This window comes from Salpingoeca rosetta, assembly GCF_000188695.1.
Source record: "Salpingoeca rosetta unplaced genomic scaffold supercont1.10, whole genome shotgun sequence".
In the NCBI taxonomy this organism is placed as follows: Eukaryota; class Choanoflagellata; order Craspedida; family Salpingoecidae; genus Salpingoeca; species Salpingoeca rosetta.
In genome coordinates, this window is record NW_004754924.1 from 910,170 (window position 1) to 936,443 (window position 26,274).

Here is a 26,274-nt window from a genome sequence, read left to right on the forward strand (position 1 = left end):
GAATTCCTCCACATTCTTATTTTTCAAAAAGATCAATAAATTTTGGATAATCATTATGCATAGTAATATAGGTAAAAATAATTTTTAAATAGTATGTGTGTGTGTGTGTGTGTGTGTGTGTGTGTGTGTGTGTGTGTGTGTGTGTGTGTGTGTGTGTGTGTTGGGGGTTAAGGTTGGGGGTTGGGTGAGGGGAGGAGATGTTTGCAAACAGCAACATGTGTGTGTGTGTGTTGTGCGTGAGCAAAACAGCACGACGAGTGGTGCAAACAACACACGATGCACACAACGACACATGTACATACATACATACATACATGCGTACATACATGCATATATACATAAACGATGCACACCATGCATGACACTGCACAGGCATGACTCACGCGAGCAAGCTTGGCAGCGGCGTAGAGCAGCGTGTCCTGGTGAATGCCATCTTCCACGCCAATTGCCGACAGATCCTGACCAGTCAGCAAGAACATGCATGCATGTGTGTGTGTGTGTGCAACAGTGCAGGTCATTCCATCAGCGGCTGCAGGCGGATGTGTATGTGTGGGGGGGGGCCAAACAGGGGAGAACAACGGCATGAAGCGAGAGCGCTGAGGACACAAAGCAGCGTGCGTGCGTGGATGCACGTTGTTCGCGGCTCACGTTGAGGTCGAGGTGCTCCAGGACTTCAAGGTCGTCAAATCCGCTGCCCATAAACAGCGGCTGATACTGCGTCAACCCCAGTCGTGCCAGGAACCTGTAGGAAATGCACAAGTGGTGTTGTTCAGTGTGTGTGTGTGTGTGTGTGTGTGTGTGTGTGTGCGTGTGCGTGTGTGCGTGTGCGTGTGTGTGTGTGTGTGCGTGTGCGTGTGCGTGTGCGTGTGCGTGTGCGTGTGTGTGTGTGTGCGTGTGCGTGTGCGTGTGCGTGAACGAGCAGCCGATGCGACAAGCACAACACAAGATCACCCCGACCACACCAACACCACCGCCGGCTGTGTTGTTGCTTACTCCGGCACGCTGGCGACATCGTGGATGTTGTCGGGAATGACAATGGCACCTGCAGACCGATTCCACGGAACACTGATGTGATGCACGCACATCAACCATGTGTGCATGTGTGTGCATGTGTGCGTGTGGGTGGTTGTACATAAGTGGAAATTCACGAGAGTAATGCGGTGATCTAGAGCGAATGCATGTGCACCCAAGCGCCAACAACAGGCCCTTACTTGACTTGGTTTGTCTTGAGAGCCTCTGCAATGCGGCGGATAATGTGGTAGTTGGCGCGGCCTTTGATCTGCAAAAAAAAAAAAAAAATCCAAAACACATTGCGCGTGAGGGCACACATCGGTCCGCACACACGCACACACGCACACACACAAATGTATTTACACACACGCACACACACATGCACATACAAACACACAAATTTACACATACACACACATACACACACAAATGTATTTTCACACACATACACACACAAATGTATTTTCACACACATACACACACAAACACACATATGTCCACATATACGCACACACACACACACCATGGTTTGCATCGCTTACGTTGAGGGAAAACGTATCGCTGTCTCTAAGGTCTGCATCCTGGCGTTTGCAGATGGCGGTGATGCCACGCACCTTTCCTTTCTTCGCCGGATGTCTCACATCTGTACAACAGATAACATACGTGCAAACCAAGCAAATCAAATGCCAGTGAATTAAACAACTTGCATGGCTTAATACTGCTGCTACTGTTGCCAAAAAGTACTCAACAAACAACATCGCCAGCCTCCTTCTCTCCCCTGAGCCGCTCGTTTCACCCCACCACCACCATCGCCAATAGCACCACCATCTTCGGTGTCCTCCTTCCCCCCCCCCTTCGTTTTGCGATTGCGCACCTTTTCCCTGGTGCGACTTGGCGGCGCGCTTTGCCTGCTGGCGCTCCATGTTGCGGCAGTCCCGCGCAGGGCACGCACACACGCGCACGGCAACAGAGACCTGTGCAAGCAGCTGCGCACTGCACACGCAGACGCCAGAAAACATCATGCGCACAAGCATGTGAGCATGCTTGCGAAGTGGAAGGGTGTGTGCAGTGACAAGAATGTGGCGCACAAGGAGCATTGGCAACGACTGCCACGACGACCACGACCACGACCACGACCACGACCACGACCACGACCACGACCACGACGAGAACATGCGGACCCGTTGATGAGGGTGAAGACAATGTCAACGGGACGTCTGTTCATGCCACCGCTGCAGCTGGAGAAACAGCGCATTTTCAGCAGCAGCGTCTGGCACAGCAGGCCCTCTGCAACGCAGCAAAACAGAGGGGAGAGGTGCAGCCAGAGGGCAATGGCGACACAATGCGGCGGTGAGTGCTCATTGGGGCTGAGGGGCGTGTGTAATTTGCGGGTGACAATGTCAAAACACGAGCAGATGAGAGAGCAGAGACGAAGAACAAAATGAGGTGCAAACGCACCATCTTTTGATCGCTCAATGGGAACAACGAGATACGCCCGACCCTGTCAATTTCAGCACAGAACGTAATGATGGGGCATGTGACGCAACTGTGAGCAACAGCCAAGCGAGAGAGCAAAGGGGCGGGATATAGAAGCAGATGGAGATGGAGAGGGGAAAAGGGACCACGAACTCACATATGAAAGCACATGAACACACACACACACATGAACACACAAGAAAACACACACATACACACAGATATGAAAACACATGAAAACACACACACACACACTCACGCTGGTGTCCATGTGATAGTCTGCAGTTGGCATCGTCGTCTGCAGCACGTGCTCAGCGTGTGCTACATGCAGTTGTGTATGTGTGTGTGTGTATGTGTGAGCGAGTGGAAGGATCGGAGAGAGGGGTTGGAAAAGGACAACTGTGACACCGACGTGGAGCGACGCGCACGTAGGTACACAAGCAAGCAGAACAGCTGTCCACACCCGCAGTGGCTCACGTGCAGTATCCTCTGCCAGATGCGTTGGGCAGCGAGGGATGGGGTGGGAGGGATCCTTGGAGAACTGCAGCTGAACATGCAGTTTCGCCGACTCTGGCACCGACTGGTTCAACGCACGCAAGGCAAAGCACCGCACCACAACCACGCCACACAATATCGTGAGTGCAGGATCGCAGCGCAATCTGGACCAACGACAAAAAACGAGTGCATGCAACCAACCCATGCGGCTCAACACAACGCGCGCGTGCGCAGCCGCGCAAAACGCACCTCGGATGATGTGATTTGGACAGGGAACACCTGGTCAATGTTGGTGAAGAGCTGGTGCAAGGTGCCGCTGTACATCCACGAGCTGGCCTTGGCACTACCGCGGGTGTCTGCCTCCATGTTGAGGTTGAGGGTGAGCGCCGACGACTGCTGCTCGTGGTGTTGCTGCTGCTGCTGCTGCTGCTGCTGCTGCTGCTGCTGTTGCTGGTGATGGTGCTGCTGATAGTGCTGCGGCTCCCCCTCTTGCTGCTGCTGCTGCTGCCGCTCCTGTTGTTGAGCTGCGACAAGCCCTGTCCTGGTTGGCGATCGCGTCAGGTTCAGAAACTCCTCCGAAAACTGCACCGCAGTGTGTGCGCGTGTGTGTATGAGAGAGAGAGAGGGGGGGGGGAGGGAGGTAGGTAGGTAACAACACACACACACACACACACACACACACACGCACGCACGCACTGTGCACACACACTGTGCACACACACTGTGCACACGCACACACGCACACACACACGCACAGAGCAACGCACCCCGGGGACGTCGGAGGCGGCAATCTCGATGTTGGTGGTGCTCTCTGCCCACGAGAGCGGCGCAGAGGCATCAGGCGTCACATGGCGTATAAACGAGCTTGAGCATCGCGTCAAGCTGCCACAGTCACGCAATCATGAATGGGTGGTCACATCGTGAGTATTCATCGTAACGGTCCAACACACACACACACACACACACACACACTCATGAAGTCTTCGTTACCTCGCATGTACAAACAAACGCGCGCACACAAACACAAACACAAACACAAACACACGCACACGCACACACACACGCACGCACACACGCACGCACACACACGCACACACACACACACACACACACACTCTCTCTCTCTCTCTCTCCATCTGACCTTGGAGCTCGGCCGAGGGAGGAGATCCAGGTTGAGATGGACTCAGTGCTGGATCCTCGCAGGAGGTTGGCGAAGGAGGCTTGGCGACTCAGCCGGGCGTGTCCAGACATGTTTTGCGTGGCCAGCAACCTGCACGTGTGGAAAATCCACCCAAAATTATTTTCTCCTCGCGTAACCCCACACACCACACACCACACACCACACACACGCTGACACATTCACCCCCCAATACGAAGCGATCAACCCCAACAACAGTGAGAAGCACCCCACAAAAGATGCCAGGACCACCTGAAGGACAGGAGCAGAAGCCGCTCACGCCCGAGGAGCGCGAGGCGAAGAAGGCTGCCAAGAAGGCCGAGAAGGAGCGCAAGAAGGCCGAAAAGGCCGCAAAGAAGGCTGCTCGCCAAAAGGAGATTGCAGCACAGCAAGAGGCCGACCGTCTTGCACGCGAGGGACCAGTGAGTGCGTGTTCGTTTCTGTGCATATGTGTGTGTGTCTGTGTGTCTGTGTCTGCCTGTGTGCATATGCTTTTGTGTCTGCCTGTGTGCATATGTGTGTGTGTCTGTCTGTGTGTCGTGCATGCACCCTCACGCTCACCCTGACCTTGATTTCCCCTCTCGACCTGCATCTCCACCCCCACGCTGTCTCTTTGTCATCAGGACTTTGCCAAGGACCGCTATGGCCAGAAGGAGCGCATTCAGTCGCAGTCCCGCGAAGGTGAGACGATCGTGCGCCACACACACACACAAACACACACACACACAAACACACACAAACAAACACACACAAACACACACAAACAAACAAATACGCACACAAACACGCACAACCAATATGGCTGGCTTGTTCCATTTCATGGGAACGTGATGTTTCTTATTATCTTTCACAGTTTGTCAGAACCGATGTGACGACAATTTCTTAACATCCAAAAGACTGATTCCCTTCTCTTTCAATGGATGGCTGCCAACTACCACCATCACCGCTTGCTCGTCCAATGATGGCTTGGTCCCCGGCTCACGCAATCTTTTGATTCCCCCCCCCCACACACACACACACATTCTCTCTCTGCAACCGCAATCTTTTTGGCTGCCCCTTCTCCTGCAAACTTTCAATTGCATGCACACACAGGGCGCAAGTTCACCCGCATCGAGGACCTCAGCGTTGACGATGCCACGTCTCGCGTGCTCGTGCGTGGTCGCGTGCATACGGTGCGCGTCACAGGCAAGCAGGCCTTTTTGCGCATCCGCCAGCGCACGCACTCCCTGCAGGCCATCTTCGCTGTCAACGACGTTGTCAGCAAGGCCATGGTTCGCTTCATCGGCAAGTAAGTCCAACCTTAGCGTCCTGATTGTGACCGATGTTGCTCACGCCATCAATCTGCCCGCTTGCGTGTCACACACGCACACACACACTCTCTCTCTCTCTCGCTCTCGCTCTCGCTCTCTCTCTCTCTCTCTCTCTCTCTCTCTCTCTCTCTCTCTGTCTCGCTGTCTCTTGGTCTCTCTGTCCCTCCCTCGCACGCTCACACACTTGCGTTGTTCACGTGCGCGCACGGGATTTGATTCAGGTTGAATCCGGAGTCTATTATTGATGTTGAGGGCATCCTGAACAAGGCGCCATCGCCTGTGGAGAGCTGCTCCATGAAGGACCTCGAGCTGGCCGGCGATAAGCTGTTTGTCGTCTGCGAGGCGCTTCCCCGCCTTCCTCTGCAAATTGAGGACGCGACAAGGGCCGAGGACGACACGCAGTACCCGAACCAGGATACCCGTCTCGACAACCGCGTCCTTGACTTGCGCGCAGAGCCAAACCAGGCCATCTTCAAGATGCAGGTGTGTGTGTGTGTGTGTGTTTGGGTGCAGTGCTGCGGGTGGTTTTGCTCGTGGCCACAAGGACTGTTTTGTGCGCATCGCATCAATCGAAATCACGGCTCAACCAAGCCTGCCTGTCTCGCTGTATCTGGTTTGCAGTCCGGCGTGTGTCGCCTCTTCCGTGACTTTCTTCTCAAGGAGGGCTTCACGGAGATCCACAGCCCCAAGATCATCGGCACCGCCAGTGAGAGCGGCTCATCGTAAGTTTGACAGCGCCTCCGCATGCTGTGTATGTGTGTGCGCGTGTCCTTGTGTCTGTGCAAACGTATTGTATCGTACGATTCCTCACCCAAGAAACGACGTCACCGACAGTGTGTTCAAGCTGCAGTACTTCAAGACGCAGGCATTCCTGGCGCAGTCTCCTCAGCTGTACAAGCAAATGTGCATTGCTGCTGACATGGGCAAGGTGCGCGTTGTGGTGTAATGCGACCTGCCACCCATTTTTTCGCGTGCGCGCGCGCACACACACGCACACACACACACACTCTCTCTCTCCCCCCCCCCCCCGGGGCGCGTGTGCTGTGCTTGATGCGTTGTCCAGACCTGTCATTGCAGCTCTCTCTCTCTCTCTCTCTCTCTCTCTCTCTCTCTCATCTGTTCGCCCCACCCTGTGCTTTTGCGCCTGTGTACCTGTCGCGGAACCTTCCCCTGGGCTCTGCTTCCCTCTCTGGCTGTCTAGGTGTTTGAGATCGGCCCTGGTACGTTGTCGCTGTTGTTGTTGGATCGGATGCGCAGTTGCCAGGAACGCTTGACATCCCTCTACCCGTCCTGGGAGGCTCTGCACATAACCCCCGCTGTTGCACCTTGCTGTGTTTGATCGCTGCTGCTCTTCCCCACTCCCCATCAGTGTTCCGTGCGGAGGACTCAAACACGCACCGCCACTTGACCGAGTTTACTGGTCTTGACATGGAAATGGCCTTCAACGAGCACTACCACGAGGTGCGTTGGGGTTGGATTTAAGGTTTCGGGTGTGGTTTGGTGGGGCGGGTAGGCTTGACGCGGGAGGAGTGGGGCTCGGTGGTGTGTGTGTCTGTGTATGTGTGTGTGTGTTTTTTTTTTTTTTGTCCTTTTCCCGGCCATGGTCATGGCGCACTCAGCATGTACACATATCAACAAATCCACAACACGCTACAAACTCATCTCATCACAAACTTGCGTGCTCGCACACGGTAGGTTTTGGAGGTGCTTGACCGCCTGTTTATCAGCATCTTCCGTGGGCTCTCTGAGCAGTTTGCGGAGGAGGTTGAGATGGTCAACAAGCAGTTTCCACGCGAGAAGTTCACGTGGCTGGAGCCAACGCTGCGCATTGAGTGGCCTGAGGCCATCAGCATGCTGCGCGAGGCCGGCGAGGAGATTGGTGACTTTGACGACATCTCCACCCCACAGGAGAAGCTCCTTGGTCGGCTGGTCAAGGCAAAGTACGGCACCGATTTCTACATCCTCGACAAGTTCCCCCTCTGCATCCGCCCCTTCTACACCATGCCAGACCCAGCCAACCCGGTGCGTTTGGCCGATTGCTCTGATGCTCAAATGCCGTGCAACCATGGCGCAGACAGCACGTGCTGGTGGATGGTGGGCCTGCTGCTCCCTGCGCCATTACATGTGTCGGCGCCGACGCTATTGGTGCTCTCACACACACATACGTTTTGAGCGTCTGCGTTTGTGCGTGTGCTGTTTCCCCCTTGTTTCGCGCTGGCACCTGCTTACCTTTCTGCTCTGTTCCACTCAACCCAACACACCCCCACCACAGGCATACAGCAATTCCTACGATATCATGATGCGCGGCGAGGAGATTATGTCTGGTGCCCAGCGTGTGCACGACCCCAAGCTCCTCGAGGTGCGTGCACTCTGTGTGTGTGTGTGTGTGTGTTCAACCCAATTCGATTCACCTTTTGCGTCACCTTGAGTTTTGCCTTGTGCCATCTTGAAGGAGTTTTTGGGTCTGACTGTGTTGTAACCAAACGACGGTTGGGTGTTTGCTTTTCTTTCCCCCCCCCCCGCTCCTCCTGTTGTTCCCCTGTTCTATCAACAACACAGGAGCGTGCTCTGGCACATGGGCTGAGCCTGGAGGAGATTGGCCCCTACGTTGACGCCTTCAGATATGGCTGCTCGCCCCACGGTGGCGGCGGTGTCGGTGCGTCTGCTCACATGCTTTTATTGGTGCTGCTGCTGGTGTCGACATGAGGAAATCAAAGCAGCTCTCTTCTGCTTGCTGTCGTTGACTCATGTGCGCCATGGCCTCACCATAACCCGTTCGACGCCTTGTCTTGTGTGCGTTTGTTTTGGCGGTGCAGGTCTGGAGCGTGTTGTCATGCTGTTCCTCGGCCTGCCCAACATTCGCAAGACGTCCCTCTTCCCACGCGACCCCAAGCGCTTCTCCCCCTAAGAGTCATGATCGTGATGTGATGATGAGCGGTGCATGGATAACTTTGTGACACCACGCGACCCATACCCCCCCCCCCCAAAGACCAACCGAAACAAACAAAAACGTCGTTTCCTTCCAAATCTTAACTCCCTTAGACGCTCCCCCCTCCCCTCCTTCCACCCTTGCGGTCCGTTCGTCCACCCCAATACACGCCCTTAATGCCTGAACCCCAGCAAAGTCGGCTCAGTTGCTGTTATGTTTGTGGGTCTCTGCTGAACAATTCATTCAAACCATCATCACACAACAACGTGCCACAGAACAAGACCACAGTACACAGCCAAATAATACACCCTGCTCTCTTCTTGTCAGACAGTTCGAACATACAAGGAGAGTGAGGCAGGGGAAGAAAGGTCGGTTCCAGGACAGCGAGAGTAACGCAATGGCGAGGGTGCAGCATGTGATGGCGTGTTGTTGTGTTTGGTCGCGCCGTCGCCATCACTGCGCCATGGACATGTGTGCGGCGCCGAGCCTGGTGTCAATACCATGGATCCAAGCGGAGAATGCCGAGTGGTGGCCGTCGTGGATGGATGTTATCCACTCGTGGTCCAGCAGGTGCCGTGCTGCGGGCCGCAGGTCGGGCTCCTTGATCAGGCACCTGGCAGTGCCGTGACGTTTGACGTGGAGTAGTGGTGGTGATGATTTGGGGGGGGGGGTGGAAAAGGCACATGTATGGCAGAGATGGAACCCAGCAACGTATGAACCACAACACAAACCATCGAGAATGCAGCAACACAGTGTAGGGCACACACACACACACACACACACACACACACACACACACACACACACACACACACACACACACACACACACACACACACACACACACACACACCTTCGAACAAAGTCGCGAAAGTCATGCGAGAACTCCGATGGCAGCTCTGGTGCGGGCTCGCTCACAATCACTTGCACCAGCTCAATTGGGGTCAGCCCACTCCTGCCCATTTGCCCATTGCAGGTGTCATGTGAGGTGGTGGTCCGTCAGCACGTCGTTGCGCTGGGTGGTGCTTATGCGTTGTGGTGCATTGGGAAACAGCAACGCTCGTGTCGTGCATGACATCACACAATCAAGGCAGCACGTGCGATGTGCCGACACACCTTCGAATCAAGTATGGAAACGTCCCCGTGGCAAGCTCTTGCAACGTCAGTCCAAGGCTCCACGTCTGCAGGTGTGTGTGTGTGTGTGTGTGTGTGTGTGTGTGTGTGTGTGTGTGTGTGTGTGTGTGTGTGTGCGTGCGTGCGTGCGTGCGTGTGTGTGTGTGTGTGTGTATGTGTGTGTGTGTGTGAAAATGATAACACGGGTGCAGAAGTTCTCACATACGCTACACCCAAACACAAGCAAGCATGCACATACCTCTGATCGCTCATTGTATGGCTGATGCTGTATTCTTTCCGGTGCCATGTATGCATTTGTGCCAACAAATGTCCTGGTCACTGATTGCTCCAACTCCCGGCTCACACCTGCCAACCAAGGAGCAAAGAACCGAGCATGAGCATTGGACACGCATGTCAGAGATGGTGGCTCGGTGGAGGACAAACAGAACTCCACAACACACTGACCTCCACTAGGAATCGAACGAAACTTGCATTGCTTCTCCAAAACACAACATGCCCTCATCACACACAGGCGCACACAAGCACAAATCAGGAATCAAATGAATCGACGTACCGAAATCACAGAGCTTGATGTGCCCTTGTCGGTTCACGAGGATGTTGGAGGGCTTCACGTCGCGATGCATCACCTTCACCTTTGACAGATAGGACAGACCGTCCAGCACAGAGCGCGTGATCACCGCCAGCACGGGCTCGCTGATGATGCCGTGCCGATCTAACGACCCACCTGCATGGTTGTGTGTGTATGTGTGTGTGTGTGTGTGTGTGTGTGTGTGTATACGTGTATGTGTATGTGAATGTGTGCGATTGTGTGTTTGAATGCGAACGTGAATGCGTGTGTTTCTGTGTGTGCGAATGCGAATGAATGTGTACAAACAAGCGTGCGAAGCGGAGGTGCACGACATGGTGCTGATCACGTGAACAGATGCAATCCGGCCAGCGGGTGAAACACAAGCAAGCAAGTCACGTTTGAACCCACCATCCATGTATTCTGTGCAGATGTGGATGCCGTTATCGCCAAAATACGTCCCAAAGTATGTGATGATGTGTGGGGAGCGGCACTGCAAATACGAACAACGTAAGACATGGGTGGAAACCAAGGCGTCACGAAGAAGCCTCGAAAGTGGATCTTGTCACAATTGGTGCTGTCGGTTGGCAGCACCACCGACACTGCACACACACGCACACACACACACTCACTCACTCACTCACTCACTCACTCACTCACTCACTCACACTCACTCACTCACTCACACACACATATGTTCACATAGATGCGCACCTTGTGGAGAATGTCGAGTTCCGTGACGATGCGCTGTTGTACAGCGGGACTCACGTCAAAGTCAATCACCTTCACCGCCATGATGGCATTGGTCGGGACGTGCCGCGCTCTGCACACACATACACACATATGGCAGGCGAAAAGTGAGGCATGACGTGACGTGGTGACAGCGACACTTGTGTGTGTGTGTGTGTGTGTGTGTGTGTGTGTGTGTGTGTGTGTGTGTGTGTGTGTGTGTTGGCTTGACCTGTAAACGGAGCCCGCTGCCCCACGACCAATGAGCTGGAAACCCGTGACGTCGCTTGGCTGAATCTGCAATGCCAAGCACAACCCGACAGTAACCATACGTGATGAGGAGGCTGCATTTCCCTGCCTGTGTTGTATGTGTGTCTGAACGTCTGTCTGCACTTCCTTGCTTGTGTTTGAGCACCACATTGTATCTTGTGCCTGTCTTTGCGCGTGATGGAAAGTACGAGCATCACCTCTGTTGATTGCTCGTCCACCGCGTGCCTGACTGGCGCGTCCAGTTCCGTCGCCTGGCCTGTCTCTGGATTCACCTGCGAGCACGCACACACACACACACATACACACACGCGCAGACAGCGTTCAGCGTGGCATTGCTGGTGTGTTGGCCACCAATGAAAGCAACACGCGTGCGCGTACTGCAAAGACATTGCATGCGAGCCTTACCTGTACGTACAGCCCAGGCCCTGCAGAGAGACGCAATCATGGCAAGCAAACAAGCACGTGGCCACAAAGCATTGATGAGGCACCTGTCACACATGAACCAAACTCATGGGCGTGCGCAAGCAAACAAGCAAACAAGCAAACAAGCAAACAACCAAGCAAGCGTGCAGTGTGACTAACGTTGATACTGCGGAACGGCGTGAATGATCAACGCTTTGCTGTCGCTTCCCTGCCTCAACCACTGCAGCAAGAAATGACAGCACAACGGCACAGACGGTAGTCAAATGAGCCCCACGGGAGTGCCAAGATGAGCACCACAGCAATGCTAGTAGCAACTCCCACACATACATACACATGAAAGCTAACAAGCGCACACACACATATAGCACTCACCCATTGTGTCATTTGATCCACGTCTGCTTGGCTTGTCACAGTGCAGTAATCCTCTTCATCGGCATCTGCACATGACACACATCGACACAGATGTATCAGACAACGTGCGTATTCAAACAACGGACACACACTCAACCCAGATGCGTCGAAGAATGTGCACATTCAAACACGCGAACACAAACACACGAGAGCGCGCAAGGGAAGTGGTAGACACGCACAAAGGAATTGGTCAAAGTCTGCGTCGAAGACGTGTCGGAGCATCTCCTGTGGTTGGTGAGATTGGGCAGTTCAAAGTGACCACCATGTAGCAGCACCGTGCGAGGGCAAAGGGTTGAACCAGTCACCCGCAGGAAGGCAAGGCCACTGGTGAGTTTCAAGCGGGTAGGATGACTGACTAGCAGTGCACCACCAAACAAACAAGACTGAAGCATCCCCCCCCCCACCCCCAAGAGGCATGTCAAAGCGAGATCGCGCACGCACCATGAACGTATCAAAGGTGAGGGGAAAGTCCAACGCAAGCTCGGCCGAGTGAATGCCGTCCTCCTTGTGAACATGGCAGACCACGTTTACTTTTGCCATAGTGTGTGTGTGTGTGTGTGTGTGTGTGTGTGTGTGTGTGTGTGTGTGTGTGTGTGTGTGTGTGTCTTGACGTCGACCTCGCGCGTTGGCCTTGTACGCGATGCTTGTCTAGTTGAGTTGGGAGGATGCTTGTTCACTGCAGTGTGTTGCGCACTTTCAGGTCGTGGCTGCAGCACGCACGTGCAGTTGAGCTCGCCGCCTTCTCTCCACCACAGCCAGTCAGGCGGTGGTCAAAGCACGCCGCTGCTTCTGCTGTTGCACGAGCACAATCCTCAAACACGCACGCACCAAACCCCAAGGCACAACGCCACTCTTCTTCTGCTCTTTGGATTTTGCGCCAACAGAAACAGAGAAACAGCAAAAACAACAAGGGTTCAGTTGTTGTTGATTGATTGTCTCTCTCCTCCTTTGGCTGCTGGTGACTGTCGTTCGTTCCAAGCACTTCCCGCTCCCCGCGTTTGTTTGGTTGGTTGATTGCCTGCGGTGGCGGGTGTTGCGCGGTGGGCAGTGGTGGACAAGAGCAGGTCGAGGCAAGAGCTCGTGCAGGGGCAACGAGTGTGCAAGGAACACAACAAGAAGGATGGCAGACGCGAAGAAGAAGCTTCACGCCATTCAAGAGCTGGTGTCAACGGAAGAAGCGTATGCCCGCGATCTTCGCGACATCCAGCGTGGCTACATTGACGCCATCCCAGACTCGGTGTGTGTGTGTGTGTGTGTGTGTGTGTGTGTGTGTGTGTGTGTGTGTGTGTGTGTGTGTGTATGTGTGTGTCTGTGTCTGTGTCTGTGTCTGTGTCTGTGCGTCTGTGTGTCTGTGTGTCTGTGTATGTGTTTGTGTGTCTGTCTGTCTGTCTGTCTGTCTGTCTGTCTGTCTGTCTGTCTGTCTGTCTCTCCGTACCCACCCTCCCTCTGCATGGCTGTCTGTTTGTCTGTCTGTGCCCTTGTCTCTCCCTCTGTGCACCTGCCTGTCTGTGTATGCTGCTTGGTTCGCTCTTTCGCGCTCATCTCCGATCCCAACCACACACACACACATGTATATGCACACACACACACACGCGCACGCATGCGCTGCCAGCTGCTGTCGCCCGAGGAAAAGTATGCCATCTTCGGCAACTGGAAGCAGCTCGTAACGTTCCACGAGAAGTTTGCCGTGCAGCTCAAGACGGAGTTTGAGCGTTCACCGCAAACCATTGCCCGATGCTTTCTCGGCGTGAACTTCATCCCATTGTACACCCGCCCTTGCTGTTACCACGACCGGCAGCTCAGCATCCTCGCGCATCGACAGGTATGTCTCCACAAACAAGGCTGCACACACCCTGAATGCACCCAACGCACACGCACACGCGCGCGCATACACATACATACACACACACACACATTCATCTCGCTCACCACTTGACACGCTGTCATGGACACCAACGTATGCAGGAATCGGACAGTCAGCTCGCTGCGCTGTTGCACACATGTCAAGAATCGCTCGGGCACCGCCTGCCCTTGAAAGACTACCTCCTCACACCAGTGCAGCGCATCATGCGCTATCACCTTCTCCTCGATGAGCAGGTATGTATGCGTGTCTGTCTGTGTGTATGCATGTGTCTGTCTGTCTGTGTATGTGTCTGTCTCTCTGTGCATGTCTGCCTCTCTGTCTGTCTGTGTATGTGTCTGTCTCTCTGTGCATGTCTGCCTCTCTGTCTGTCTGCCTGCCTCTCTGTCTGTCTGTTTGTCTGTGCACGCGCGCCTTTGTCTATGTGTCTGTCTGTCTGTGCGTGTGTGCGTGTCTCTGTGTCTATCACCCCGTCTGTGCATATGTGTGTGTGTGTGCCACTCTGACAGTGTGCACCATATCAATCTGTCTGTGACTTCCCCATTTAATCCGTGGCCACGCATTTGGTGTTTCCCTTTTGCTGTTGGGTCACATCACGTCTTGCGAATGCGCCTTCGTGATGCAATCACACACACAACGCCGCCCAAACAGGTGAAGCGAACTGGAGACGAGGAAACGGGAAAAGCGCTGCTGCTTGAGGCGCACGCGAGCATGAAGGATGTTGCGCGCTCCCTCAACGACCGCCGCCGCGCCGTGCAGGTGCAGGACCTCATGCTGGGCTCCGTGTGGCTCACGCGTACAAAACCGCTGCACGAGCGCATTGTCGGCCTCACCGTCGACTTTGCCGAGCTGGGGCAGCTGCTGGCGTTCATCCCAGAGGCAAACCTGTTGATTGAGGGCAAGCAGGGGAAGCACAGCCACCGCATGGTCCTCTGCTTCCGCTCCGGAATCATTTCGTGCAAGGAGCGCGAGAACAACATGCTCTCTGTCAAGGCGGAATACAACCTGGCCACCTGCCGCCTCAGGCTCTTGGACGCGCACCGCTTCTGCGTGGTAATCAAGGACGGCGGCAACGACTGGGACACGTACCACGTGGCGAATCTGGACTGCAAGGCGCTGCTCTCCGACATCTACCCAAGCGAGGCCGACGCGAGCGACGGCGCTTTGAGCCCAAACACGCGCCGCCACCGCATCCTCGGCAACGTGCTCAAGCCCTCCTCCCGTGACCGCGTGTTCTCCACGGGGAAGAGCAAAACGAACCTGATGGTCCCCGATGCATCGCCGCCAAAGACGCCTCGCGTGCACCTTGCATCCGACGAGGGCAGTGCAGAGTCTGTCGTGGATGATGACGCAAGCGAGCCGGTGCGTTCACGTCTGTGCTGCTGTTTGTTTGTTTGTTTGTTTGTTTGTTTGTTTGTGTGTGTGTGTGTGTGTGTGTGTGTGTGTGTGTGTGCGCGCGCGTGTGTGTGTGTGTGTGTGTGTGTGTAACTCTATCGCACTCCCCTTCTGTCCGTCCCCCTGCCTCTGCTTGTCCGTCCAATGTGCCCAACTTAACGGATTCTTGATGATTCTTGCCACTCTTGTTCAATTCTTACTACCCTTGTTCAATTGATAATCTCACGCGCACCCACCGGCCTCAATGGTTTCGTCAGGACGTCGACACGTGGATGGCGGACTTGCTGGTTGAACAGGGATCGCCCTCCGAATTCCTCTCTGTGCAGAGAATATTGCGCTCAAAGCTCATGGCCCTGGATGCAAAAGTGAAACTTCTCACACAGGTGATCGCACAAGTTGCAGAGCGCGATGTCATTTGTGTGTGTGTGTGTCTGTGTGTCTGTGTCTGTGTCTGTCTGTGTCTGTGTCTGTGTCTGTGTCTGTCTGTGTGTTTTTGTCTGTCTGTCTGCCAATGTGCAAGTGACTCAAACGGCTGCTGATGTGTGTTTGTATGTGTATGTGTGTGGGCTCTGGTCCTCTTGGTTGTTGTAGGAGCTTCAGATGGCGGTAGCGGACAAGGAGCACAAGGACAACGACGCAGATCCTGCGCATGAGAGGCATTCGGTGCGTTACCATCGTTCCTGCCCATCACCGTTGCGCATACATCGCTGTCCTTCTTCCCCATCTTCTATATGCCTCCTGGGGCTTCACACCTCCAACAGCCTCGAGGTGCTCACCGTCTCTCAACCCTTGTGTGTGCGTCTGTGTGGCTGTGTTGGCGATGCCCTTGCGGCATGACACGCACACCACACGATGGCAGGTGCACTTTCTCCACGGCGCGTTGATTGCAGAGCGGCTGCATGTACAGGAACTTCGCAGTAAACTGGAGGAGCGCGAAGTGCAGGCAAAGGACGCCCAGCAGCGCGCAAATGAGGCAACACGAATGCTGAGGTGTGCCTCTGTGTGTGTCTGTGTGTGTCTGTGTGTGTCTGTGTGTCTGTGTGTCTGTGTGTCTGTGCGTGTGTGTCTATCTATCTATCAATGTGTCTGTCCAGTCTATCGGGCATATTGGCTGGCTGTCTGTTTGTATGCGTGTGCGTATCCCCGTACTGTCTGGAGGGTGCTAGGTTCGCGCTGGTCTTGCCCTTTGCATTCATGGTCGCACTGTGCCGGCTCGTGTTCGTGCTCACCGCCCTGACGTGCATGTGATGTGTGCTCAGTGCCATGCAAACTACGGTGGAGGAACAGGCGGCGCAGGTCAAGTCGCTGCTGGCGACAATTGAAGACAAGGACACGCAGGTGAAGAAGCTGTCGCAGGACGTGGACGCAAAGACGAAGAAGATCGAGCAATCACAGCAGGCGTGCGATCACGCTCAGAACCAATACCGCAACACAGCCCATCGATTTGACACACTCCAGGCAGCACACGAGGTTGACAATCGATTCACATTCGTGTGTGTGTGTGTGTGTGTGTGCGTGTGTGTGCGTGTGTGCGTGTGTGTGTGTGTGTGCGTGTGTGTGTGTATGTGCTGGCGACATCAGATGCACTTGTTGAATGCTCACGTTCGGTTGTGTGTGCACCTTGAATGTGATGCGCCCGCTTGTCCCTCGCCTCCATGGTTGAATTAGGGGTTGCAACGGGAGCATGAAGCGGTGAAGAAGCAAGCAGAGGAGGCGCAGGCGCGATTGGCAGTGTTGGAGAAGAAGTTGCTCAAGCAACAAGCGGTGCGTATTTCCATATCGAGAAAAGCACGAAGGCTGTTCATGTGCCTTGCTTTGATCTCACACATGCACCTATGTCCGTTTCCTCACACCCATGCCCGCCGCACCTGTACACACGTGCCTGCGCACACAGCAATTCTCTGCTGAACTTGACCAGTCGCACGGCAGCGCGACGGCGGCGGGCAGCGATCGGCGGCGCCACACGTTTTCTCTCAGCGGCCGACGGAGCAGGCGCTCTCGGCGCAAACGACACGAGGACCAGCAGCAGCAGCAGCAGCAGCAGCAGCAGCAGCAGCAGCGCTCGGCGGCTGAACACCTCGTCTTTGAGTGCGTCTGTCTGTCTTGTCTGTCTGTGTGTTTTGTCTATGGTTGGCTGCTTGATGAGATCAATGTCTCAGTTTCTTTTGCTCCTGCTTCAAGCAGGTTGTTGTCAAATCTTTGTACTTACACACGCACACGCACGCTCACACGCACACGCACATGCATACACAACGCGCTTGCCTTCATTCTTGGGCAATGGCAGAGGAGAGCATGGTGGTGATGGTGCATCGGATCCTGGCGAAGACGCTCGCTGTCTCATCATGTAGCCGTCGCGCAACCATCAATCAGTCCATGGCTGTCACTTCCACTCCTCCTCATGTTTCTCCTCCTCCTCCTCCTCCTCCCCTCGCATGACGATCCATGCCGCACCGCCCCGCCTCTCCTTGCCCTTGTTCTTCTTCTTCTTCTTCTTCCTCCTCCTCCTCCCCCTTTGCTTGCAAGCGTTACGTTCGTCCGTACTGTTGTGTTGATGATATTCTTCTTGAAGCTGTCCTTTGCTCCTGTCCTACTACCACGTCGTTATCGCTCCTTGCCTCTCGCGTTCGCGCTCCTCCCCTCGGCCCCTGTTTCTCGTCGTTTCGTCTGCCCCGCCCCCGTTTTCTCTGCGGTCGTGTGCGCCATCACTCAACGGGGCGCGTCTCAAAGCCGCACTCGCTGAGGTGCTGCTTGACCTGCTGGATGGGCACCTCCTCCCTGTGGAAGATGCCTGCAGCGAGGACGGCTGCCGGTTTTGCCGTGCGCAGACACGCGGAGAAATGCTCCACTTTGCCGGCGCCAGAGGAGGCAATCACGGGAATGGAGACGGCATCCACAATGTCCGCAATCAGTTCTGGCACCACCATTCATGCGCACATGCGCCAAGTGAACCGAGTGTTAACATCCATGTGTGTCAAAGTGTGTGTGTGTGTGTGCACGATAACTACTAAATCGTGCTCCACAGGCAGTATCAGCATGTACAAAGAAGGGGAGGGAGCAGGCAAACCACGCTCGCACATGCACGCGCGCGCGCTCGTGCACGCACACGTACCAAGGTCGTAGCCGCTGTTCGTTCCGTCCTTATCCATGCAGTTGAGGAGAATTTCGCCGGCACCCAGCTCCTCGCACGTCCTTGCGAGCTCGTACGCGTCAATGTCCCTGCACGGATGGCATCCAGTGTCAACGGTGGAACACAATGCATACGAGTGCAGGACAAGCAACAACAAGTACCCACAGAAACACAGAGAGAGAGAGCGCGCGCGCGCAAGAAAGAGTGAGAAAGAGCAACGACCTCAAGGACGCACCTTGGTTCTCGGCCGCCTTTGATGGTACATTGGTACCAGCAATACGCTTCGCCGTTGGGCCCGGGCACTTGCGTCTTGATTGTGTGGTGCTGTGCATGCATGCACGAGCAGGCGTGTGAGACACATACACACACACTCACACACACGCACACACGCACACACACGCACACATACACACACATACACACACATACACACATGCGAGCACAGTACATGCAGACGCACTTCCACACGCAAGCACCCGCGCAAGGCACGCAAAGCCACGTATTGCACTTGTGATTTGGGGGTTGCATGGCATCACACCTTTGTATCATCGGGTGACGCAACGTACACGCGACGCGGGTCAACGGAGATGACAACGGCCTGTGCACCGTACACGTGCGAGATCTGCTCGATGCTGGACCTGATGTCACCAAAGGGCAGTGAAGCAATCACATGGATTAAGGGTACCAGCAAGGAATCGGGGCGTTCGGGGAAGCTTGCGCCAGAACGAAGCTGAGGGAAACAAGTCGGGCAGGAGGGGGGGGGGGCATGAGACGTGGAGTCAAAACAGCGGGGCCAGGCAGACTTGGGCGACTCACTTTCCGGTCTTCACGCCCGTGCGCAGAAACTGCTCAGTGATGAGGACGGCGTCGGAGCCGATGGAGACCTTGTCTGCGCCGCTGCGGAAGTATTCGCTGGCAACCTCGAGCGCCGTGTGTGGGGTGCCGTCGGGATCTGTCACGTCCCGGATGCCGCCGCCAATCGTCAACGGCACAAACACGCGCTCAGACGTCTTGCGTAGCACCTTTGCCGGGGGGGGGGGCACAAATGTTGCAATTGAGTGTGGTAGGTGGGAGGGCAGCGTGCGGGAAGACAGAGAGAGGGTGAGGGGTGAGGGGTGAGGGGTGAGGGAGATGCACTCATGCGAGTTATGGCCTCACATATGCATGGTTGATGTAATCAGGCACTGCGAAGGTGATTGGCACATTGACATCGTGTAACCTAAATAAATGCAGGGCGCAGTTCATAGAAGAACGAAAACGGACGCACACAGAAAAAGACATGTGGACGCATGGAAAAGACTATCGACGCAGATACACACACACACACACACACACACACACACACACACACACACACACACACACCTACCTCAAGCATGGGCTGGTCACGAAGTGGAGAGTCACGAAAAGAGGTGATGTTGAGGAAAGTGACCTCGTCAGCACCATCCGTATAGTACCGAGCAGCCAGATCCACAGGCTTGCCCAGGTTCCGCACATTGCGAGAATCCTTCTCTCGCACGTCATACCTGTCGCGAGGACGGTAAAGGAGGGCAGCAAAGAGCACATTGAACCAGGGTTGAGCCCCGCACGCTTGAATGCATCTTGAATCAGTGCACATGCACACACACGCACACGCACACACACACACGCACACACACACGCTCGCACACACACGCTCACACACACGCTAGCACGCACACCTACACACGCAACAGAAGCATGAGCAGAGCAACGAAACACATGGAGGTGTGAGTGCCAGGCACTCACTGGTCGCCTTTGGTGACAACAAGGTCTCCGTGATCGTTTGTGCGGACGTCGAGACAAGCGATCAGGCGGGGTGCAAGGTTTGTAGGCGGTGGGTTCGGCGTCACAACCATGTCAGCGCTGCCAGCCTCACTGGGGCTGTCCTGCAGGAGAAACTGCTTGATGAGGCGAAGCCCTGCCTGCCCGCTCTTCTCTGGGTGGAACTGCGTGGCCAGCACGTTGCCCTTGCACACGGAGCTGACAAACTCGATGCCGTAGTTGGTGGTGGTGAGCGCCCAGGCCGCGGTTCCCCGTGTTGGCAGCGCAAGGAAGCTGTGCACGAAGTAAAACTTGCTGCTCGCACCTGCTTCCTCCAGCACCTTGGATGACTGGCGTGGGTTGACGCCATTCCATCCCATGTGCGGCACAGCGAGATGGTCGGGGACCTGGAAACGCGAAATGGTGCTGTCAATGACCCCGAGCCCCTCGATGCCCGGCGACTCCTCGCTTCCTTTGAACAGCGTCTGCATTCCCAGGCAAATGCCCAGGTATGGGCGGCCCGACGCAATGAACGCCCGCAGAGGTTCGATGTATCTGTTGGGATGGCGTGAATGTACGCAGGCGGAGTGTTACGTGAAGCGCGAAAGTATGCAGTGACATGTGGAACGAAAAGAGGGAGGGAAGGAAGAAGGGAGGGAGGGAGATGGTGTGTCTGTGTCTGTGTGTGTGTGTGTGTGTGTGTGTGTGTGTGTGTGTGTGTGTGTGTGTGTGTGTGTGTGTGTGTCTGTGTCTGTGTCTGTGTCTGTGTCTGTGTGTGTGTGTCTGTGTCTGTGTCTGTGTCTGTGTCTGTGTCTGTGTCTGTGTCTGTGTCTGTGTCTGTGTCTGTGTCTGTGCCTGTCTGTCTGTTTGTTTGTGTGAGTGCGGGTGTTGGGGATGAGGCTTGTGCACATCAAGAAAACAGAGAGAAGGAAGAAGAAAGAGAGACACAAAGACACAGACGCACAAGCACACACAAGCACACACACACACACACGCACACACGCACACGTACACACACGCGTGCGCACACACACACACACACGCACATGCAAACGCACATGCACACGTGCATCTGACCCAAGCTCCTCAAGACGATGCATGCAGGCGCCAAACGAGCCAACGCCTGGAAAGATGAGCTTGTCGGCCTTGTCAAAGTCATCTGCGCTCCGGATGAAGTTGAGCGATACCCCAGCTACCGCAACAGCGTTGCAAACGCTGCGAACATTGCCTGCTCCGTAGTCAAGGAGGTACACCCCGCCGCCCCCAAGCTGCTGGCCACCAGTGCTCATGATCCGTGGTCGTGTCTCGTGTCGTAATCGTGGGTTGGTGTTGGTGTTGGTGTTGGTGTTGGTGTTGTTTTGTTGCGCACACAAAGTGCTGCATTTCACGAGACCGCGAAAACACACGTCATTCATTCACGTCTCACTGAACAGCAACAGCGACATCGCAGCGGTCACTGACGACACGAGCTCTCCCTCCAGTTCTCATTGCAACCACACAAACACAAACACACAGACTCACACCGTGTCGGTTAGGTTGAAGCGCAATCGATCCGTCTGCAACTATGGCTGAGGGCTTGGTTCATGTGAAGCGGGCGCTGGTGTCGGTGTTTGACAAGCAAGGCATCGACGTGCTTGGCCCAGCACTTGCGCGCCATGGTGTGACCGTGCTGTCGACGGGTGGCACCGCCGCTGCGCTCCGAAAGGCTGGCGTTCCCGTGGTGGACGTACAAGACGTCACAAAGTGGCCCGAGATGCTTGGTAATGTGTGTGTGTGTCTGTCTGTCTGTGTGTGTCTGTGTGTGTGTGTGTGTGTGTGTGTGTGTGTGTGTGTGTGTGTGCGTGTGTGTGTGTGTGTAGGTAAGTGTAAGTGTCTGTATGTCTCTGTGTCTGTCTGTCTCTGTGCGTGTGTCTGTCTGTCTGTCTGTGTAAGTGTGTATGTGTATGTGTGTGTGTGTCTGTCTGTCTGTCTCTGTGCGTGTCTGTGTTTGCTTATGATTGCGTCCGTTTGTGCATGTACTGCCCTGCCTTTCTCACTCCGATGGCTGCTGCGTGTGCCTTCTCCTCCCAATGCATCAGGCGGCCGAGTGAAGACGTTGCACCCAGCCATCCACGGGGGCCTGCTTGCCAATCGCAAGGAAGAGCAGCACCTCAAGGAGCTTGCAGACCTCAACATTGAGCCCATCGACATGGTCATCTCCAACCTCTACCCGTTTGAGAAGGTGGGTGCGTACACCTTCACGTCTGTCTGTGCCTGTCAGCCTGGCTAGGAACTGGGTTCGCTTGGCCGTGCACACCTGTTTTGTGATTCATGCGCACTATTCGTGATGCTCTATCGAACCCTCTCACATGCCTGTGATCCACCACCGCCTCTCACATGCCTGTGATCCACCACCGCCTCTCCCCAATCTGTCCAATCTCTATCCCTCGCCCATACCCATTTCGTTCCTTCCCCCTTCCCTTATCTTCATTCATGACAGACGGTTGCATCTGGCAAGGGCTTTGAGGACTGCATTGAGATGATTGACATTGGCGGCCCAACAATGGTGCGCGCGGCGGCCAAGAACTGCGACAGCGTTGCTGTGGTCACCAGCCCTGACCAGTACGAGGCCGTTCTCGCAGAGATGGACAAGACAGGCGGTGCCCTTTCAGTGGCTACCAGGCGCAAGCTGGCCGCCAAGGCCTTCACCCGCACCTGCGAATACGACGCGGCCGTCGCCGCGTACATGACCAAAGAAACCACCCCAGACCAGGCAGTGTCTTCCCGCTTATACGTACAGGGTGGTGCGTTGCGGTACGGTGCCAACCCGCATCAGAGCCCCGCCAGCTATGCCAGCGTCCTCGGCCATGCCCTGCCATTCCGTGTGGTCAACGGGCAACCGGGGTACATCAACCTGATGGACGCCCTCAACGCCTGGCAGCTGGTCCGCGAGCTCAACTCCGCCCTGGACCTTCCCGCCGCAGCTTCCTTCAAGCACGTCAGCCCTGCTGGTGCGGCGGTTGCCACGCCGCTCTCCGCACAATTGGCCAAGGCGTACGAGGTCGATCCAAGCACGCTCTCAGACCAGGCCCTGGCATATGTGCGGGCGCGCGGCGCGGACCCACTCTCCAGCTACGGCGACTTTGTGGCCATCAGCGGCGTTGTGGACGAGAGCACAGCGCGCCTGCTGCAGTTTGAGGTCAGCGACGGCATCATCGCGTCCGGGTTTGAGCCCGCGGCCTTGGAGATCTTAAAGGCCAAGAAGAAAGGGCGCTATCTCATCCTGGAAGGAAACCTGAAGTACGCGGCCCCAGCTGATGAAGTCAAGGAAGTTTTTGGCGTGGCCCTCACCCAGATTCGGTGTGTGTGTGCGTGTGTGTCCGTCTGTGTGTGTCTGTGTCTGTGTGTACGTCTGTGTGTGTCTGTGTCTGTGTGTACGTTTGTGTGCATGTGCATGTGTGTGTGTGTGTGTGTATGTGTATGTGTGTGTGTGTGTGTGTCTGTGTCTGTGTCTGCCTCTCTGTTGGCCTGTTGGTGTCCCTATGGTTGAGACGGTAGCTCAGTGGTGTTGTGTTGTCAATGCTCCTCTCAGATGCTTGGCTTGCTCCATTATGGCTCACACTGTCGACGTTATGCTGCTTGCCGCTTGCCCATTATAGCAACACGGCCACCATTACACCAGATCTTGTCAACTCCAAGGTGGTCACGAAGCAAAGCATCCACCAAGAAGCCCTTCGTGACCTCGTCGTTGCGACCATCGCCGTCAAGTACACCCAGTCCAACTCCGTGTGTTATGCCGCCGAGGGTCAGGTGATCGGTGTTGGTGCTGGTCAGCAAAGCCGTGTGGACTGCGTCAAGCTGGCTGGCCGTAAGGTGGACACGTGGCGTGCGCGCACCCACCCCAAGGTTCTGAACCTCAAGTTCAAGGCCGGCGTGAAGGTGAGCGCTTCGGTTTGACAGTGTTTGCATGCACAACGAAAGGGAGGAGTGTACACGTTTACGACAGACAATGGAACCGGTCGGGCTGCCACAACTCTCAACTCACCTCGCGTATCTGTTTTGAAATGCAGAAACAAGCTCGGATCAATGCCCGTGTTGCATACATTAGCAACGACATGACACCTCAAGAGAAAACACACTGGGAAGAGCTCTTCGAGGAGGTTCCCGAGCCACTCACGGTGTGTGTGTGTGTGTGTGTGTGTGTGTGTGTGTGTGTGTGTGTGTGTGATTACAGTTGTATTTGGAGCTCCACATTTCTCTCATCTGTGGCCTGTCACAGATGGAGGAGTCCAGGGAATGGGCTGCATCTTTCAAGAACGTCTCGCTGTCGAGTGACGCATTCTTCCCCTTCCGTGACAACATTGACCAGGTTTGTGTGTGTGTGTGTGTGTCTGTGTGTCTGTGTGTGTGTGTGTGTGTGTTGCGCGTGTATGTGCGTGTGTGTGTTGCATGTGGTGTCACATGCCTCTGACTTGGTTGGTGTTTGGCGTTGTTGTGGGCTTGAGGACAGCATGTCCTTGAGTTGCAACTATGACACGCGTCTAGTCGTCTCGATCAAAATATAGCTCTTGCTCACTCGTCCCGCCAACACTTGCAGGCCGCAAAGCACGGAGTTGCGTTTGTGACCCAGCCTGGCGGCAGCGTGCAGGACGACACCGTGATTGAAGCCTGCGACGAATACGGCATGGCCATGTCCTTCACAGGCACACGTCTCTTCCATCACTGAAACAGCTCCAACCTTGTTGGACAGCTTTCCACCCATCATCCTTTTGTTTCCTTGCCATTTTCATCCCCAATGCTTCAAACATGGCCGTTCTTCACACTGCAATGAAGCTAGATTTCCAGACAGTAGATGATTGTGTGTGTGTGTGTGTGTTTACGGTAGGCAAACGCAACAAACAAGAACACAAGGAGAATGAACAAGCACAACAAGCTGCTGCCAAATCAACTCGGGCAGCACGCTCAAACAACCACAAGACAAGTGCACACACAGTCAACAGAGCTGCCAAGGCGACATGGGCAGAGTGTGCGCGAACACAAACAATCTAAACAACGAACAGCATGCATACATGCGCGCAGAGCAATGCTTGCAGGCAAGCATACACAACAGACAACACTTCACAACACTGCATGGCACGTGCACATGGCATCCGTCAAGCATGGCGAGCATGCACACACACACATGGCACACAACTCACGTGTGTAGGGGAAGGAGGAGAGGAGAGGCAGTTGGCACACATGCATGCCAGCAGAGAGGAAGGAATGTTTGCCAACGGAAAAACCACAAAGCAGGTGTTGTTGGCAAACAAGACAAAAACCACATGAGAAGGCAAATTAGGAAGGACTCAACACGAAACAGAAACTCACTCACTCTCAACACTCCCCCTCAACTGCCTTCCTCTGCTCCGTCTCAGCCGTCGATGTTCCCACCAATCGTGGCAGGTGCTGCTCGAAGGTCTGCTTGTCCAGTGCCTTGGTCAGCGCGTCGGCAACCATCCGCGTGCCGGGACAGTGCTGCAGCACAATGGTTCCGTCGGCGATGAGCTCCCGCACGAAGTGGTGGCGTACCCGGATGTGCTTCGTGCGCGGCTTGGTGACGTGGTCGTTGCCGATGGCGATGGCCGCCTGGTTATCTGTCAGCATCTTGGTGGCTCCAGCCTCGGGCTCGTCGAGGTCCATGAGCAGCTGCCGCAGAAAGACGACGTCCTGCGCTGCAGCGGAGATGGCCATGTACTCGGCCTCGGCGGTGCTCAGCGCAACCGTGGGTTGCAGCCGACTGCTCCAAGACACAAGACAGCCGTTGATGTAGCAGGTGAAGCCCGTCGTGGAGCGGCCCGTCAGCTGGTCTGTGCCGAAGCTGGCATCGCTGTAGCACACAAGGTCCAGCGGCTGGTCCTTGCGCGTGCCGCTGCGTCGCTTGAAGAGGAGGCCGTGCTCGCTCGTCGCCTTCAGGTACCGCACGACGTGCTTGGCTGCCTGCCAGTGGACCGTCGTGTAACGGTCCATGTAACGGCAGAGCAGCCCGCATGCGAAGCTGACGTCTGGTCTCGTGCGGGTTGGCCAGGTTACAGGAGCGAGCCGACGAGGTTGCGGAAAGGCAAGCGTCGGTCGGGCTGCTCGCTGATGCTGGAGGCGTCGATGCCAACACGCATGGGCCGTGGAACTGCTGGCTGCCCGCTGCCAGGTTGAAGTCGTTGACG

At 55.3% G+C, this 26,274-nt stretch overlaps 7 protein-coding genes across 7 annotated transcripts in view; 3 read left to right on the plus strand and 4 right to left on the minus strand.

Moving 5' to 3' along the window:
- The window catches only part of PTSG_04497 (uncharacterized protein), a gene marked incomplete at its 3' end in the record, with an annotated part of 5,131 nt that extends 872 nt beyond the window's left edge, over window positions 1-4,259 (minus strand). Inside the window, exons 1-13 of the mRNA XM_004994533.1 lie at window positions 4,124-4,259; window positions 3,750-3,864; window positions 3,232-3,564; window positions 2,965-3,067; window positions 2,747-2,808; window positions 2,470-2,512; window positions 2,193-2,298; window positions 1,886-2,004; window positions 1,554-1,654; window positions 1,212-1,279; window positions 994-1,065; window positions 649-742; window positions 384-458 (exon numbers count right to left, since the gene is read on the minus strand). Coding sequence (XP_004994590.1) covers window positions 384-458; window positions 649-742; window positions 994-1,065; window positions 1,212-1,279; window positions 1,554-1,654; window positions 1,886-2,004; window positions 2,193-2,298; window positions 2,470-2,512; window positions 2,747-2,808; window positions 2,965-3,067; window positions 3,232-3,564; window positions 3,750-3,864; window positions 4,124-4,233 — 1,401 coding nt within the window. The 5' untranslated portion in view covers window positions 4,234-4,259. The remainder of the gene's footprint in view (window positions 1-383; window positions 459-648; window positions 743-993; window positions 1,066-1,211; window positions 1,280-1,553; window positions 1,655-1,885; window positions 2,005-2,192; window positions 2,299-2,469; window positions 2,513-2,746; window positions 2,809-2,964; window positions 3,068-3,231; window positions 3,565-3,749; window positions 3,865-4,123) is intronic.
- Window positions 4,260-4,310: 51 nt separating this feature from the next.
- PTSG_04498 (aspartyl-tRNA synthetase) lies at window positions 4,311-8,608 on the plus strand. Its single transcript, XM_004994534.1, has 12 exons — window positions 4,311-4,581; window positions 4,783-4,840; window positions 5,252-5,447; window positions 5,691-5,952; window positions 6,091-6,191; window positions 6,304-6,397; window positions 6,671-6,689; window positions 6,839-6,930; window positions 7,165-7,491; window positions 7,742-7,828; window positions 8,029-8,125; window positions 8,286-8,608. Exons 1-12 carry the CDS (start codon window positions 4,399-4,401, stop codon window positions 8,375-8,377), a joined length of 1,608 nt encoding a protein of 535 aa, XP_004994591.1. The 5' UTR covers window positions 4,311-4,398; the 3' UTR covers window positions 8,378-8,608.
- PTSG_04499 (STE/STE7 protein kinase) lies at window positions 8,598-12,817 on the minus strand. The gene is made up of 14 exons (XM_004994535.1): window positions 12,372-12,817; window positions 12,110-12,155; window positions 11,892-11,956; window positions 11,679-11,739; window positions 11,502-11,521; window positions 11,294-11,368; window positions 11,059-11,123; window positions 10,812-10,920; window positions 10,509-10,590; window positions 10,086-10,256; window positions 9,771-9,877; window positions 9,515-9,579; window positions 9,252-9,353; window positions 8,598-9,011 (listed from the first exon to the last, which is right to left on the minus strand). Exons 1-14 carry the CDS (start codon window positions 12,468-12,470, stop codon window positions 8,852-8,854), a joined length of 1,227 nt encoding a protein of 408 aa, XP_004994592.1. The 5' UTR covers window positions 12,471-12,817; the 3' UTR covers window positions 8,598-8,851.
- A 2-nt stretch (window positions 12,818-12,819) lies between these two features.
- On the plus strand, window positions 12,820-18,211 carry PTSG_04500 (uncharacterized protein). Its single transcript, XM_004994536.1, has 11 exons — window positions 12,820-13,167; window positions 13,543-13,752; window positions 13,896-14,027; window positions 14,443-15,153; window positions 15,444-15,569; window positions 15,778-15,849; window positions 16,046-16,176; window positions 16,446-16,656; window positions 16,855-16,950; window positions 17,081-17,274; window positions 17,471-18,211. Exons 1-11 carry the CDS (start codon window positions 13,051-13,053, stop codon window positions 17,532-17,534), a joined length of 2,064 nt encoding a protein of 687 aa, XP_004994593.1. The 5' UTR covers window positions 12,820-13,050; the 3' UTR covers window positions 17,535-18,211.
- On the minus strand, window positions 17,356-21,455 carry PTSG_04501 (imidazole glycerol phosphate synthase hisHF). Its single transcript, XM_004994537.1, has 8 exons — window positions 21,173-21,455; window positions 20,081-20,650; window positions 19,683-19,839; window positions 19,130-19,335; window positions 18,852-18,951; window positions 18,549-18,637; window positions 18,296-18,402; window positions 17,356-18,097 (listed from the first exon to the last, which is right to left on the minus strand). The coding sequence occupies exons 1-8, from the start codon at window positions 21,382-21,384 to the stop codon at window positions 17,889-17,891; spliced, it is 1,650 nt and encodes a 549-aa protein (XP_004994594.1). The 5' UTR covers window positions 21,385-21,455; the 3' UTR covers window positions 17,356-17,888.
- A 34-nt stretch (window positions 21,456-21,489) lies between these two features.
- PTSG_04502 (5-aminoimidazole-4-carboxamide ribonucleotide transformylase) lies at window positions 21,490-24,922 on the plus strand. The gene is made up of 7 exons (XM_004994538.1): window positions 21,490-21,855; window positions 22,174-22,316; window positions 22,575-23,434; window positions 23,734-24,013; window positions 24,145-24,252; window positions 24,354-24,443; window positions 24,672-24,922. The coding sequence occupies exons 1-7, from the start codon at window positions 21,660-21,662 to the stop codon at window positions 24,798-24,800; spliced, it is 1,806 nt and encodes a 601-aa protein (XP_004994595.1). The 5' UTR covers window positions 21,490-21,659; the 3' UTR covers window positions 24,801-24,922.
- Window positions 24,923-25,447: 525 nt separating this feature from the next.
- The window catches only part of PTSG_12181 (uncharacterized protein), a gene marked incomplete at both ends in the record, with an annotated part of 7,151 nt that continues 6,324 nt past the window's right edge, over window positions 25,448-26,274 (minus strand). The window contains one exon of the mRNA XM_004994539.1: window positions 25,448-26,115. Coding sequence (XP_004994596.1) covers window positions 25,448-26,115 — 668 coding nt within the window. The remainder of the gene's footprint in view (window positions 26,116-26,274) is intronic.